At 35.8% G+C, this 16,843-nt stretch overlaps 1 protein-coding gene across 1 annotated transcript in view; it reads left to right on the top strand.

The window, feature by feature from the left end:
* tusc3 (tumor suppressor candidate 3) overlaps window positions 1-10,215 on the top strand; it is a 133,498-nt gene extending 123,283 nt beyond the window's left edge. The window contains exons 9-10 of the mRNA XM_067441926.1: window positions 8,925-9,015; window positions 10,088-10,215. Of these exons, the coding sequence (XP_067298027.1) occupies window positions 8,925-9,015; window positions 10,088-10,103 (107 nt within the window). The 3' untranslated portion in view covers window positions 10,104-10,215. The remainder of the gene's footprint in view (window positions 1-8,924; window positions 9,016-10,087) is intronic.
* The last annotated feature ends 6,628 nt before the right edge of the window (window positions 10,216-16,843 follow it).

Raw genomic sequence — 16,843 nt, 5'->3', positions numbered from 1 at the left:
GTGCTATAAAGTCAGAATTGCGTGCTATAAAGTCAGAATTGAGAGATATAAAGTCAGAATTGAGAGATATTAAGTCAGAATTGTGAGATATTAAGTCAGAATTGTGAGATATAAAGTCAGAATTGAAATATAAAATCAGAATTGAGAGATATAAAGTCAGAATTGCGTGATATAAAGTCAGAATTGAGTGATATAAAGTCAGAATTGTGAGATATAAAGTCAGAATTGTGAGATATAAAGTCAGAATTGTGAGATATAAAGTCAGAATTGTGAGATATAAAGTCAGAATTGAGAGATATAAAGTCAGAATTGAGAGATATAAAGTCAGAATTGTGAGATATAGTCAGAATTGAGAGATATAGTCAGAATTGAGAGATATAAAGTCAGAATTGAGAGATATAAAGTCAGATTTGCGTGATATAACGTCAGAATTGAGAGATATAAAGTCAGAATTGTGAGATATAGTTAGAATTGAGAGATATAAAGTCAGAATTGAGTGATATAAAGTCAGAATTGAGAGATATAAAGTCAGAATTGAGAGATATAAAGTCAGAATTGTGAGATATAGTTAGAATTGAGAGATATAAAGTCAGAATTGAGAGATATAAAGTCAGAATTGAGTGATATAAAGTCAGAATTGTGATATAAAGTCAGAATTGAGAGATATAAAGTCAGAATTGAGAGATATAAAGTCAGAATTGAGTGATATAAAGTCAGAATTGAGAGATATAAAGTCAGAATTGAGAGATATAAAGTCAGAATTGAGAGATATAAAGTCAGAATTGAGAGATATAAAGTCAAAATTGTGAGATATAGTTAGAATTGAAAGATATAGTCAGAATTGAGAGATATAAAGTCAAAATTGTGAGATATAGTTAGAATTGAAAGATATAGTCAGAATTGAGAGATATAAAGTCAGAATTGAGAGATATAAAGTCAGAATTGTGAGATATAGTCAGAATTGAGAGATATAAAGTCAGAATTGAGAGATATAAAGTCAGAATTGTGAGATATAAAGTCAGAATTGAGAGATATAAAGTCAGAATTGTGTGTTATAAAGTCAGAATTGAGAGATATAGTCAGAATTCAGAGATATAAAGTCAGAATTCAGAGATATAGTCAGAATTGTGAGATATAGTCAGAATTGAGAGATATAAAGTCAGAATTGAGAGATATAAAGTCAGAATTGAGAGATATAAAGTCAGAATTGAGAGATATAAAGTCAGAATTGCGTGATATAAAGTCAGAATTGAGATATAAAAAGTGTGAATTGTGTGTTCAAATGTTTGGTTACCAACATTCTTCAAAATATCTTCTTTTGTGTTCAGCAGAAGAAAGGATTTCATACAGGTTTGGGACTTACTGTACAGTATATTCATTTAAATTGCCATTGATCTTTTGCGCACTGATTGATTTTGGTCTTTTCTTTCAATTATAAATCTGGTCGATTCATATCTGGTAATCCTCAAATATGGCTTTTAAACAGCTTATGTTCACATAATTAAATTAAAATGCTAAAAGTCTAACTAACCGCAGTGTGTTACAGCAGTGTGCAATATTTAAAACGTTAAATATTCATTAATTCAGTTTGTAATTCCCATTTAACCTTTTTTTAAATCCGCTGCAGTGGATTGTATTGGGTTTCTTGCAGTATACGGAACCGAATAGTTGTGAATCGAATCATTCCGAATAGGCAGAAAATCACAGCCCTTCTCAATAGAAACTTTGTAGGCTACTGCAAAAACAGTTGCATTCTGTGATTCTCATGCATTTGCAGTATCTGATGTGGCATTTCATTTACACAAAACTAAAGTCTAAATCCTAAGCTCTGGTATTTCCTCCAGGAAATGCAAATCTAGTGGTTCACAGTAAGATGGTTTATATAAGATTAGACTTGATCTAGACAGGTGAATGTGGTGAAATGATTCATATCCTTCATAAAGCTCACATTAGCGGGTGCTTTAGCTACACGTAACTTCTTGACTTCCTCTCTCCAGAGGCTGTGTCTCACATTTTCACCTACGCCACCCAAATTTGCCACGGCCATCATCTGCCACGCCAGGGTCGCGGCACGGGGTCAGAGGTCACATTAGCGCAGCGGATAATTAAACCGGCGGTGGCACCTAGCCGGCCCAGCACTGGGCTTTTCCTACACCTGTCACTGTTAATTGACCATTATGCATATATGAATCTTCATTATTATAATCTCATCCGTCAGTCTCAGAAATGTTTGGGGAGGAGAGAGGTCATTTTACAGAGAAAGAGACTTAGAATATTCGTAGAGAGGAGGGTTGCGTGCCCATCTTAAAGCACTTCCCCTGGGGTGTGGAGAGAGGACGAAGACCCTGCAGCTAAGGCAGATGTTTACTCTGTGGGCACTGCTGGGTGACCCTCTGTCAGCCACTGGAGGTACATGAGAGAGGCACACTGACTAATTTATGTGATGGGGTTAGAGTAATAAGTTCTGACTGGTGAGATATGTGCATGTGTGTCATCATGCATATGCATATATACTATGTATATATATATATATATTACTTAAAGGGATAAGGTGTCTGTATTAATTTGTGTATGCTTCAATAATTTGTCTTACATCTTGTATTTGCTGTTATGGATCGGTAGACATATCAGCCACATCTTATTCAATTTTATAGAAAAAAAGCTACGTGGGGTTGGCCTCACCTCTTGCTCTATTACAATAAGCTGTGGTTACAGGGGAGGCAATTAGATTGGACATGAACAGCACATTGCAATATGACAACTAGTTACTGAACTAGAACTATTTTTAACACTCATATCTGAATTTATATACATTTACATCATTTTCAGTGCATGTGTGTAGCATTCTTTTTTTGTGTAACTTTTGTAAAGAAAAAGGTTGATACACACACAAACTAGTGTTAAACATCACGCTTGTGTGCATGTGCATGAAAGTCTCTTATGCTCACAAAATATTACATTATACATACATCAAAAATACATTAAAAACATCAATCTTGTGAAATATTATTACATTTTACATCAAATAAATGTTTTCTGTTTTAATGTATTTTATAATAATGTAGTCATTTATTCCTGTGATGTCAAATGAATCCAGCCAGTATTCAGTGTCACATTTATCCTTCAAAAATCAATCAAATAATATGTTGTTTTGGTGCTTAATAAGCATTTCTCATTATTATCGATGTTGGAAATAGTTGCTGTTTATTATCTGTGGATATTGTGATACATATTTTTTTCAGGATTCTTTGATGAATAGAAAGATCAAAGGGACATAATTTCTCTCAAATAGAACACTTTTGTAACATTATAAATGTCTTTACTGTCACTTTACTCTCACAAAAAATAACAGTAATAATTTAAAAATAAGTCCAACGTTTTGAACTGCAGTATAGGCTATGTATTTGGAATTTGCTGCAAAACAGTTTGCTTCCAAGCTAATGTGCATATGAAAATATGAACACAGTTGTTTAACTAAATTCTAAAACAGCCTATAAGACCATATTTATACCAATGAATTTAAATTTAAGTAGTAGGATACCGAGTTTCCCATTTTACCATTGGCGAAGTCTACTCTTAAACTTAATGCTAATTGGTTCATGGTTAGTGAAATTTCTGTGGGATGTGCAGCCTCAATGTTAACAATGTAGTGAAACTCATCCTAGCATCATAGGTCACTTCCAGAACAGACATTTTCAGGTGTCACTGCGAAGCTATAATATGACAAAGTAAAACAATTTTCAATGGGAATTTTCTACGAGTAAAATAATCTCACTGTTAATGCCTCTACAAAAGCATCTGCTGATGGGAAATGGTGAGGCTTTGTGACTGGATATATTTAAAGAACCATATATTTTCACTTTTAAAGCTACACTGTGTGATATTTTCCCCCATCTAGTGGTGAAAAGATATATGACCATCCAGGAAATAATAGTTTCTGTTCCTCTCAATTCTGATTTTGTTTTAACTCTCACGGTGGCCGATTAAGTCCAAGATTAACATGGTAATCCCCCTCTTCACATTCGACACTGTGCCATCTACTGTCTATGGGTGCCATCGAGTGTTAAAACGTGAAAGGCGAAGCTTGTATTTATGGGTATGTCCCTTTGGCTAATGTACTTTAAAGATGGAGGGGCAACATGGAGACCAGCATTCGAACCCCTCACCCGTATATATTTCAATGGCATATTATAAACTTACGAGAATACTTTATAACTTGAAAGAAGTAAATAATGAGCCCGTGTATTTGTATTTGAAAGAACTTAGTGTTTTTAGCTAAGAATAAACTAAAAAAGTTACACACCGTAGCTTTAACATAAGCAGAAAACATTCCAGCACATAAAGGCAGTCAGCTTGAATGCAGGTCCTTGCCTAACAGAAAAAATACTCAGTTTGTTTCCACAAGTCATAACAACACACTGTAAAATGCTTGAGTAATGCAACACCGTGTGAGACTATAATGGATATTGACTTTTTCCAACAAGGTTAGAGGACCCAACCTATATGCAGAAAAATCCTGTTCACTGCCCTCCAACAACTAGGAAATTGAGTTTTTGTTGTTTTGCTCAATACACAAAATACTCAATAAAAATTGATAGGGCCCACATAATTAATTTAATTTTTCAGTTAAAGTTAAAGTGTGTAATTGCAGAAATGATGATTGTTTCCAAACAACTCATTGGTTGAGACAGCAGATGAAAAGTCTTACAATGATTGCTTCATAAACTTTTAAGTGAATTCCTGACAACAACTTAGTGTTTAACACTTCGTGAGAAAAAATTACATGCCACAGATGCTGTCGGTAGAATTCATCTCACAATGTTCCTTAACATACTAAGAGATTGAATACATTTGGGACAGACAGTTTAGAGGGAATAGCCCATTATACAGCATTAAACACATTTGTAAAGAAAGCAGATGGAGTATCTTATTAGGCTCATCATCATAAAAATTATATTTAATGCATAGCCAAAGGCAAACTATCGTATGCTGGGCCATTAGGAAGAAAATAAAACATTCACTAGTAAAAACTAGTGTAAAAGCTAGTGAAGGGTGATCATTTTGATGTTTTTGTCATGAATGATTAGTCTAGAAAGCCAATGTGTATTAAAAAGATAAAGTTAAAAAAAAAGTACAAAGATGTGCTTTAAATTTTAATGTTCAGGAAAGCTGTTGGACAGCAGATATGTGGTACAGATGGTCCAGATGTTTGGTGCATAAACCAAAAAGCCGAAATGTAATAAACCTGCATTTATGGTCATAAACCTGCATTGTTCTCCATAGAAAATGAAATTCTGAGGTAATCAGTTACATAAAAGTTTTTGAATTATGTTCCCAGTTTTAAGTAAGCAGAACTATCAAGTTTTGAGTTTTAGAACTCTTGCTAATTTGAAAAACGTTTCAAAAGATCAATGTCATGGAAGGCCGCTTTGCGAGAGGTCCGTGGGAAACCCAGCATTCTTCCTGGCACATCAACTGCCTGGAGGAGCTTTCTCCCGGACCTCCGCGGCCACCATGTCCTGATACGATCCGACAATATGGCCCTAGTATCGTATCTAAACCATCAGGGGGGCCTGAGGTCACACCCTCTGTGCAGACTGGCACATCAGGTCCTCCTGTGTACCGTGTACCGTGTACAATGCTAAAGGAACAGTTCACCTAAAAATGTTAAGTTCTGGTTTCATTTACTCTTATGTCATTGCAAACCTGTATGACGGTCAGATACTTTGAACTGTGGGGTCCAAAGCAATATTGAGTCCCATTGACTTTCATTGTATGGAGTAAGAAAGAAAAAGAAAAGTGATTTACTTTTTGGGGTGAACCATTCCTTTAATATAATTTTTAATCATGTTTGTGCTTTTACTTCTATGTACCATGAATGCAAAATCCTCAACCTCTGGTGACTTAAAATGTTAATTGCTATGCAGCATAAGAATACTTGCACAGTGAGTGGTTGATCAAATCCAGCGGTTGTCAAGGAAACACACCGACTCAAAGCATTTAAAATAGAAAGATGCGAAATGAAGATTGTCAGAGTAGTGACGCTTTAGTTTCAAACACCACTCCCCCAACAGAAACATTTACGGCAAGCTACTCCATCCAGTTGTAGGAAAGTCAGCCAAATGTGATTGCACCATGCCGTTATTCAGCAACATCACATTAGTTACCATGCGACACAGACGGTCCTGAAAGAAAATGTTTAGCAGCTTTTAAATGTCACATCCCAGTTAGTCATTTTCATCATTTTTTGGGTAATGCAGAGTCCTTTTGCGGCTACTACCACGTCTTACTGGAAGGCTTGTGTAACGTGTCAGGGAAATGATAATAGGCTCGAGAACATCAAGGTCTCGGAGTAAACGCTGTTGCATGAAGCCTCGAAAACAAGTCTTTAGGGAAGTTCAGTTGATACTGAAACTTTAAATTAAAAGCTCTCTGTGTATGTGTGTTCTGAGGGTGTGATCCCGGGATAAGAGGGTGTTTCTGGATGACTAATCTGGAGAGGAACAGTGCTGGCGGTGTGGTGTAATTGGAGGTGCCCCTCTCTTTTGAGGAGGTTAACACACTTTGATTAAGCTCTGATTAGCTTCTCATTCAGCTAAACAGCAGCTGCCACTGTCTCGCTCTTTAATATGTTTACTACTTACACACTGACTCTCTGTACACACACACGCACACATGCTGCCATTTGAAAACCATTTTGTGCTTTTAAAGAACCCATGACTTTCCTCTCTGTAAAAAGATCATACTTAGATCAAAATCTATATTATAACATCAAGAACAATTTAGCCAACTCAATACAACAACAAAAAATTATATTTGAAATAAAGATGGTTATTTGTTAAATCTAAGGTGCTGCAAAGAACCAATGAATAGTGTTTATTTCTAACAAAATTCAGCTAAAATTACATTTATTTAAGGATTAAAACTTTAGCAGAAATGAAAGATGTAATTCTAACTGAACGCAACACTGAGCGACACTCATGTTTAATACTGTAAAGCTGCTTGCTTTGAAACAATATATAGTAACTTATATATTACTATATTTTTTTAAGGGTTAACTGCTTTGTTTTAACCAATGTCATTTTTGTTGTATTTGTTTTGTTATGAAGAGGAAAGCACGCAGACCTTTTATAATATAGCCTACATATTTATCTAAACGGCAATCTCAGCACCGTGACTGTTTTCGGGATGTTCGCTAGTAATATACCACTGCAAAGGTATTTTGAACTTCTAATCGAAGAGCAAAAAATAGCTTTGCCTTGAGTATGTTGAACCCTAAGAGTGAATGATCAATAAGTTCTCCATTTGCAAATATTTGAGTCAGTATTCAAATCTTGTAAAAACATCATGTTAAATATTCTTCTCATGAACAGTTTGTTGTCTTTTGAACATTTTCATTTCCGTTGCATTTCCATGTATGTAGAAATCACAATATACAACTGTCAATTAAATTCAGGAACACTCCACTTTTTTTTTATATAGGCTCATTTTCCAAGTCCCTTAGAGGTAAACAGTTGAGTTTTACCGTTTTTGAATCCATTCAGCCGATCTCTGTATCTGGTGGATAGCACTTTTAGCATAGCTTAGCATACATCATTGAATCGGATTAGACCATTAGCATCACACTCATAAAAATCACCAAAGACTTTCAATATTTTCCTTTTTAAAACTTGACTCTTCTATAGTTATACCGTGTACTAAGACCAATGAAAAGTTTTTAGGCCGATATGGCTAGGAACTATTTTCTCATCCCTGTGTAATCATCACAGATTTATTGCCGTAAAAGTGCATTCTCTGCAACTACAGAAACTTAGTACTGGTCACATTGGCAGTAACCTATCTGAGGACTACTTTTAGGCGCTGGGTAATATTATTGCGCCGCTGCACCGATGACACAGCAGCAAAGCTCCGTGATTATTACGCAGGAATAAGAAATCTATATCGGCCTAAAAATTGCAACTTTTAATTTTCCGTTGGTCTTAGTACACAATGTAACTACAGAAGAGTCAAGTTTTAAAAAGGAAAAATATTATCTTTGAAAAAATAAAGTCTTTGGGAATTTCTGAGCGCGATGCTAATGGTCTAATCTGATTCAATGATGTATGCTAAGCTATGCTAAAAGTGCTATCCACCAGATACAGAGATCGGCTAAATGGATTAAAAAATGGTAAAACTCAACTCTTTACCTCTAAGGGACTTGGAAAATGAGCCTGTTTTCAAAAAAAATGGTGTGTTCTTTTAAGTGTTAAACATGGGTTATCATTTTACAACCGGATGTTTATTTTTATAAAGCAAATCTTTGCATCATCGATATCCAATCAGAGTTCTTCACCACAATCTAAAGAAGAAGACAGAAGATAGGACAGTTTTCTGTCTATCTGGATGCAATACATTTTGCATTTGTCATCGCAGTGTATACAAAAGTGCATAAATTGATGTAATTTTAAATATGCATGCTATATCCAGCTATTTATTTGGGAGCAAAATATGTAGTGGCTTGTTTCAGTGTTGTGCTGCAGTATTGTAAATTATTTACTTTACTTCCTTTGAAAAAAATCATCTGTTTTATTCCAATAGCACAATGGCATCATTGACTAATCTTTAAAGTCACCTTATAATGTGATTCAGCAGGATATAAAATGTTGGGCACTATCTCATATGGGGGAAAAGCAGCTGATGCAGCATGTTTCATAAGCATTTAAGTAGCGACTATTGTTTCATTCATTAGTAATGGCTTAATTTAAGATGGCTGTTTGGGATTAGCTCTTAGATCAAAGTTCATGAAAAGCGATTTTCACAACGGCTTAATCCCATTATAGAACACCATTGAAGCATACTAATCAAGTTTAATCAATGTAAGCATTATTTAGCTCATTAAGAGAGTGACACTCACTGTGCTTTTGTTTTTTTCTTCTGTTTTACAGTTATCTGTCTTGTTGGGCTTGGTTTAGTGGTGTTCTTCTTTAGCTTTCTCCTATCCATCTTCAGGTCAAAATATCATGGTTATCCTTACAGGTAAGATTTATGTGAAATGCAATCTATTGCTGTCAAAACACACTTGTATACTGAAGTATATATATATTGGAGACCTGTATACACTGCATACACAAAAAAAAGTTACTTAAAAAAAACGTAAAAGTTTAAGGCAACCAGCTGCAGAACATTTTTGAGTTTTATCAACAGACAGACAGACAGACAGACAGACAGACAGACAGACAGACAGACAGACAGATAGATAGATAGATAGATAGATAGATAGATAGATAGATAGATAGATAGATAGATAGATAGATAGATAGATAGATAGATAGATAGATAGATAGATAGATAGATAGATAGATAGATAGATAGATAGATAGATAGATAGATAGATAGATAGATAGATAGAGATATTCTTGAAAGAAAAGTGAAGTCTACAATGGAGGCATTTCGGGGGGGAAAAGTTGTAAATGTAAAAAAAACATAATAGATTCACTTTTATAAAACATTTATGTGTATAGATCTACTAAAAGATTCTGCATATAATGGTAAAAGCGTCACTCAAAAAAAGTTGTTTCCCCCACAAATTACTATGACGCAAAACTCAAATGTTTTGCTCCATTGTCAGCTGTCAACTTTTAAGGTTAACTTATCTTGAGCAAGTCCAACCAAAGATATATTACTAAAGTCTGTGTTTGGATGAAGGAAAAGGAAAAGGAAGCACAATTTTACAAGTTTCCCTGAAAGAAAAATGGGTCAGTGTATGGAAGTGAACGAGAATGATTTGTTTACATAAAATATTCCTTCAAAAGCACTGTCAATAGAAGAAGAAGAAGAAGCATTCACTGAAGAAATTCTGGAACATTCCCTTTACTTGTTGTAGCATTCATGTACTTAAACCCAGACAGAATACTCCCTAATAAATCAAATAAAACGCATTTAGATATACAGCAAATGTAATTTCTAGTGGTAGATACTCCAGTAAATGATCTTTTACAGTCTATAGATCTCTTCTCATAATGATTACGTAGTCTATGATATCACTTCCAGTCAGCGAACATTTATCAAATCACACTTTTCTTTTTCCTTCTCTCTCTGTTTTTCTCAGCTTCCTGATTAAATAAGATCATGCCGAGAAAGAACATCCTGCCGAGCTTCAGATCCAACTGATGTTTGACTGCAACGCATTGCTGCATGTGTGACCTAAGATAAATAAACTGAACTATTACCCACCGCCGTGCACTGCGTGGTCTGTCAGTGAGTGTGTGCGCATCCATTGAAGTCAAATGAATCGTCTGCTTGCTTATATGACCGGTTTTCATTTTTAATTGCAAATTGAGGATTGTGTCCTGCAGGTTTTGTGGGGAGGGAAGCGTGTTTGTGCCGTGCATCTGTGTGTGCGAGGCTGTTATTTGTTATTGCCGTTTATGATACCTCTCTTGAGGCCATTGTGCGCGCCTCAGCAGATTGTGTCCTCTTTTTGTCCCCTTCAGTCAGTTTTTTTCCTCTCCTTTTCACTCACTTTCTCCCCTTCTCTCTTTCTCTTCTGAAATCTGTGAAGGAATATTCAAGTATTTTTTTACCCATTATTTTGGGTAGGTCGTGAAAGGGGTTTTTAATATTCTTTATTAAAACCCAACTCGGCTACCACCGATCCAATTAAATTCATTCCAATATCAGAACTAACATATTTATTTAACTTCAAACAAGAGAACTGGGTGATAACGTCCATGACATTTTTCTTAGAAGCAAAGATTTCCTTAAAGGGTGTAATCTAAATTAGCTGTCACCATAGAAAATAATGTCAATCCTGCCGGCAAGCTTCTAATACACGTTTATTGGCGCATCTACTTTTGTTTTATTGCTCATCAAAGAGCATTTAATTAGTGATTGTAAGCCGAAATAATTTCTCAGCATTTGACGTCAAAAACACAGCCTAATTTTGCCACCTAAGAAGCCCTTTTATCTTAAGAGCACAAACATGTTTACTTCAGATGTGCTAATACTACACTTAAAACCCAATTAATAACATAAATGAGTCAAAATATTAAAAATGTTTTCGCTATTTGTATGTTTTTATAATGATTTATAATCCACAGTAAATCAATTTTCTATGTGGCACACAAACGTAAGCCAATGGTACTGCACAGCTAGACTTTATAGTGATGATAGCAGTGCTGTTGTTGATGCTCAGTCGAATTAGTAGCGTCAAGCAAATATGAAAAGAGGGTATTTGGCATCAAATCAGAACCAACAGCAACATTACAATTGAGAAAATTCAAGCTGGCAGTAATTCCTCTTTAGCTGTCGAAGAATATTAGTGGCCACCACTCCATCCTTCATTTGTGCAGAGAAGAGATGGCAATTCAATTTGTCCCCCCCCCCCTCCTTTTTTTTCTTTTTCTTTCCCTTCTCTAATGCCTTCAAGCAACTCCCTGTCCCCGTTCCCACAGTGTCTTTATTTGTTGGACCAGTGTTTTTCAAAGAATGGATTTTAATTGTTGATGAATGGACAGAAGACACGGGTAACAAGGACAGACCAAAAAGTCCTCACTGCAAAAAAACAAAAATCCTTAAGAATTTTATATTCCAGTAAAAAATTGTACAAGTTGAGAAGCAACACTGCATAAGATATTTGCCGTTTACACCTGGCATTAAGCTAAGTTTTGGTCGATCGGATCACAAGGGAGGGAGACAATTTACACATATGGACGCATCCGGAGACGACGAGGAAGCACACCGAGAGCTTTCATGTTAGAAATCAGGAATGACGAGAGAACGTCATGCTTGGTACGTCTTTCATCTTCAAGCCAAACTTGGTTCTTTTAAAGTTTAAATCCTGTCTGGCTACCGCGCTTCTCATAATGTCCTTTTGTGGCTGTTTGAATGATTTCGAGCACAAGAGCGTTCACACTACGAAAGCAATCCAGCAGGCTGTGTTTTCGATTACCTTTGTATGTGGCCGAAAGTGGACAAGCTCAAAATGTTTTAGACCCTGTTTACACCTATATTTAGCGTTGTCCACTTTCGATCCAATAGACCAAAATGCATCTTATGCTGCGTTCCAGTCAGGTTTTTGAGCCTGTAAGTCACAACTTTGTAGCGTTCCAGGCAAAGTCACTCCAAACTGCCTGAGTGCAAGAAATTGTGGTAGCTAGATGTAAAAAAAAGCATGGTCTTATGTTCATTTACAATCATTTCTATCGCCAAAGGTGTTTACTTCTTGTTAATTTGAAAGAAACGGATGAAAAATATAAGGCAAAAGAAGCTGTTATACCTTTTATTTCATGTTATTTGTATATTTGTAAATGTATTTGGTATTTATTTTTGCACTCAATGGACTGAAACTAACTATCGCTAGAAAAGCTGCTAAAAATGCATAACATAACAGATAAATAACGTTAGAGCAATACCTTATTTTAATAAACGATTTGGTTTTTAATGTACGACTTTCATAAACACTGCATCCGTAGGGACTGCCATTGTTGTTTCGCGGGCTATGTGACATCAGAACTCGTAACTTGGAGTACATCGATCTAGTAAAAGTTCACGGGTTGTAAGTCACGGGTTTGACTGCCGTTCCAGTGCACTTTCACGGGTTGAAGGTTGAAAAAACACGGGTTGCCTGGAATGCAGCATAAATACCAGATTTAAACAGGGCCATTTTCAGCATCTTTTAAAATTACTTTAAGGGACTCTAAAACTGTATGTCCTTATTTATGTGCAACATAAATGAAGATATTTTAAGAAATGCCACATTGTTGTTGTTTTTTTTAATGGTTACCAATATTTTTCAAAATGTATAGTTGTGCTCAGCAGAAGAAAGTCCTCTGCACTTTAGAAAGACATGAGGGTCAATAAATAATGGTAGAATTGTAATTTTTGGATGAAATACTCCTTTAATGTAAGTATATTTTGTCTTGCTGGTGTTGTGGATTTTTCCACTTCTGTACATACAGCATAAACAAGTAAAAAAAAAAATCCACAAACCTCACTTATATTAAAGATATATTAATGCCTCAATAATCTTATGCAGTTGCTGTACTCCTCAAGTAAATCTAGTCAGTCAAGTAAAATCTAAACTCAAGGATTTTTAGATATTTTTACTGAAAAGCAATTGCATTGGGAACAAAAACTCATAAAATGTCACATTATTCATAGCAGTTTGCAGTGGCAGGGTGACCTGAGTCATTTATTTTCAGAAAGTGTCTAGCAAAGTGACAGTGAACATTGCTCAACTATGCAAATAAGTAAGTAGCAATACACCAACCAATGAAAAGGCAGATGATTCACCAACTCAGCTGGATACAGCTATTGAGTTAAAGCAGCTAAAGGGACATAAACATTGACAGCAATTTGATTTGGTAAAGTGACCAAAAGTAACTTACAATTAGTGATAACTTTTATGCAAATTAGCAGCAATTGAGAGTTGAGCAGGAATGACATCACTTTGTAGGCCAAAACTCAGAAACGAGTTAGCATTTTAGCTCTTCTGGTTCCATCGTCCCAAAAGTCAATAGGTTTTTTGAATGGGATTTTGGTTAAATGGCTGAAAAAAAGTCTGTGGTGAACACGCTCAAGACACTTTCACGTTTTATTCTACAACATAAAATACACCAGTATTAGCCCACTTGTGAATTTATTTTTTATTTTTTGAAGCTGTTACACGTCTTGAAAAAGGCTAACAAGTGGCTAAATAGGACTAGAGAGGCTGTCTGGGATATTAAAGGGGTCATGAACTGGATTGTTTTATGATGTTTCCTGGGGTGCACTTATAATGTTAGAATGTTTTTTACATTTAAAATGGTCATAATTTATAAATAAGATATAAAAGGCATTTTCCTACCCTAATTTTAGCCCTGTGTTCTGAACACTCTGTTTTAAGGGGCCCGTCTGCTGTAAGACTTAAGTGTAAAGGTCCACTGCTGTGATTGGTCAACGTCTTTTCATTTGAAATAGCTAAGTGTCACTCTCTTTTAGCTCGTTTTTACTATTACGGATTTCATGGAAGTTTGCAGAGAGGAACGTTGTAGGTGATCACAGACATGCTGAGCACATGAAAGCAGTGATCTCGTCATTGCAAATCAGTTTCTGTACACTAACGGATGCTTTCATCTCAACTAACAGTGCAAACGTGATATAATTCAGAGATTTGCTGAAAAAACGGGAGTCACTGATAAAATCTTACTGTTTGATTGACAGCTGCAGTGTGCGCCGCTAGAAAGATTGCAAGGGGAGCTTTCTTTAATCGCTTTCTTTATAGAATGTAATCACCATTAAACAGATTATTTTCATTGAGAAACAATGCAAGTTGACGTTTAGTCACTGGTTTGATTTCCTGACACACAGACAAAGAACATCTGACCGTAGATGAATCATTACATTTCAGATCAGGTACTAGAATTAACAGTTACTTACATGTTCCATTACTGTCGAGTCCAAGCACTGCACAATATTTTTATAATCCTCAACGGCATGTTTATTCCTTAGTAGCTCGATCTGGTTTAACACTAGGTCTATGTTTTAGGCCACCTATTCTATTGCATCATGTCATATGTGAATCGGTGGGCGGGGCTAAACAGCCATTGATGAAGTAGGCACTGATATTCTTCTGCAGAGGCGGTGCTTGCCTCCCTTTGTCGTCATAGATCCCTACTTTGAAAAACTTTGTCATTTGCAGGGCCTTTTATTGCACTAACAAGGAAGTTTTCATTTCTGAAACTTACAGTATATGTTTATATGATGACCTCTTACACTCTAAAAATGCTGGGTTAAAAACAACCCAAATTGGGTTGAAAATAGACAAACCCAGAAACTGGGTTGTTTGAATGGGTCCATTCACTGGGTTCAAACAATCACGTTTCTGGGTCCATGTGGAAAAATCCTATTGGGTATTTGACGAGGGAACCAGTGTGATGCTAACTGCCAATTGCCCTATATAAAGTGATGTCATACTTGCACCACTTTTTTATGTGGCAACTACCAATGAAATCAGAAAGTTGAGCATATACAGCAGTCGAGTAGCTGAACCCAGTACATCGACTGTCAGTTTGAACAACCCATAACATAAAAAAGGGTTCAAGAAGAAATATCTCTCTTAATTTAAGTTGCACCTGTTTCAGACATGGACGTTACATCACATGCATTACTATGCAGGTGACTCATAACCTCAATAAAAGCCAAGAAGATATTAACTCATTACAGTTTAATTCTGTCACAGTAGGTGGTGTCACACAGTAGAGAGGAATTCTCCGGATGAAACTCTAATAGCTGCCAGCACACTGTCATCTTACTTTCAGTACTTATCCTCAAGGGGATAACTGGATTAAAAAAAAATAATAATACAATTGCGGGACTCATAAACACAATTTGCATTTCTCTCTCATGTCCTCCGAAAATAACTTGAGGAAGTAACATTTAATTGCAAGGCTTGTTATTTATTTATATATTTCCTTTTTTTACTGGGAATAACAGCATGTTTTGAAGTTTCAAAGAGTGTAATTACATAGGTACACATGCACACACACACACTTGCCCAAATCAAAGGGGACTCTAGATTCTGAGACCCTTGACTAACTTAACATTACTTGACTTTGGCGTTTATGTTTCATACGATTATTAGAAGCCTAACTTATCTTGTTCTCTCGTATCTATCATGTCTTTGCTGCCCCATAAAAAGCTGCACATTACGTTCTCAATAAACATCTTGTAATGTTATGCTATTATTTATATATATATATATTGGAGTTTATAAGAGGGTTACCTCTCTCTTTTTTGACCATACATGTGATTGCATCCCTGCTGAACGGAAACTGTTTGGTCCAATGAAATTGTCAGGGCGGGCTTTAGACGATGATGGACAGATAATAAACAGTAGTCATCCACGTCATCAAAGGCACTTGGATTAAATTCATTCAAATCCTAACCAGAGAGCTTGTTCGTATATGCATTCACCTTTGCTATTTCTCTCTGAAATAATGATCATGTTGGTAAGTACTCTGTGTATCCTTAAATTCTTCTCTTTTTTTTTTACAACACCGGCAAAGGTGCAGACAGGGTTGCCAAGTTTTTACAACAAAACCCGCCAATTACAGCCCAAAACAAGCCCAATAGCTTTTAGAGGGAGTTCTCTGAAATAAAAAAAAATGGCATTTGGGGGGTAAAATGTGTTATTTTTGCAAGGTTGCCTGATAAAATTGCCATTCCTGGGTCTATATATCACATAATTGAGGTCATTTCAACCCGCGGAAATGGAAAACAACCTGTAGAAAAAAAAACACAGATTTGGCAACTGTTTGATCCACACGGAGATCTGATCTCACCATCATCAAGACTGTCTGTGATCACATGCGTTTTAAGCAGCTTTTGTCCTTGTACACTGCTCATAGTTTTTCAGGGAACTTTGCTGGAGGGTTTCTTCAAGCGCCTTGGAGATGTTGCAGTTCTTTTGGATTTTGTCTCGGTTTTTCAGTTTCTTCATGTAATCACAGACGGACTCAATGCTGGTGAGATCAGATCTCCGTGTGGACCAAACAGCTGTTGTCAGATTTTTTCTGCATACAAAAATTGCACTGGATTGGATTATTACAATTAATGGAAAAATAAATGTTTGAAAATGTAAACTGATATTACCTATTGACACATTATTGCAAAATATATAGATAACTGGCTTAAAAATATTTTTTGGGGGGGTGAAAATACTACGGTGCCTAAGACTTTTGCACAGTACTATACTTATGTGATAAATTTGCATTCTTACAGACTGTTTTATATCTACTGATTATGTGTACGTGTCTAACTAAACATAATTAATGATAACTTACAGCGCTGTAACGGACTGGATCAAACATGTATATGTGCCAGG

Source organism: Pseudorasbora parva, chromosome 4 (genome assembly GCF_024679245.1).
Source record: "Pseudorasbora parva isolate DD20220531a chromosome 4, ASM2467924v1, whole genome shotgun sequence".
In the NCBI taxonomy this organism is placed as follows: domain Eukaryota; kingdom Metazoa; phylum Chordata; class Actinopteri; order Cypriniformes; family Gobionidae; genus Pseudorasbora; species Pseudorasbora parva.
Note: the sequence above shows the minus strand (reverse complement) of the source record. Positions and strands in the feature narration are given on the sequence as shown.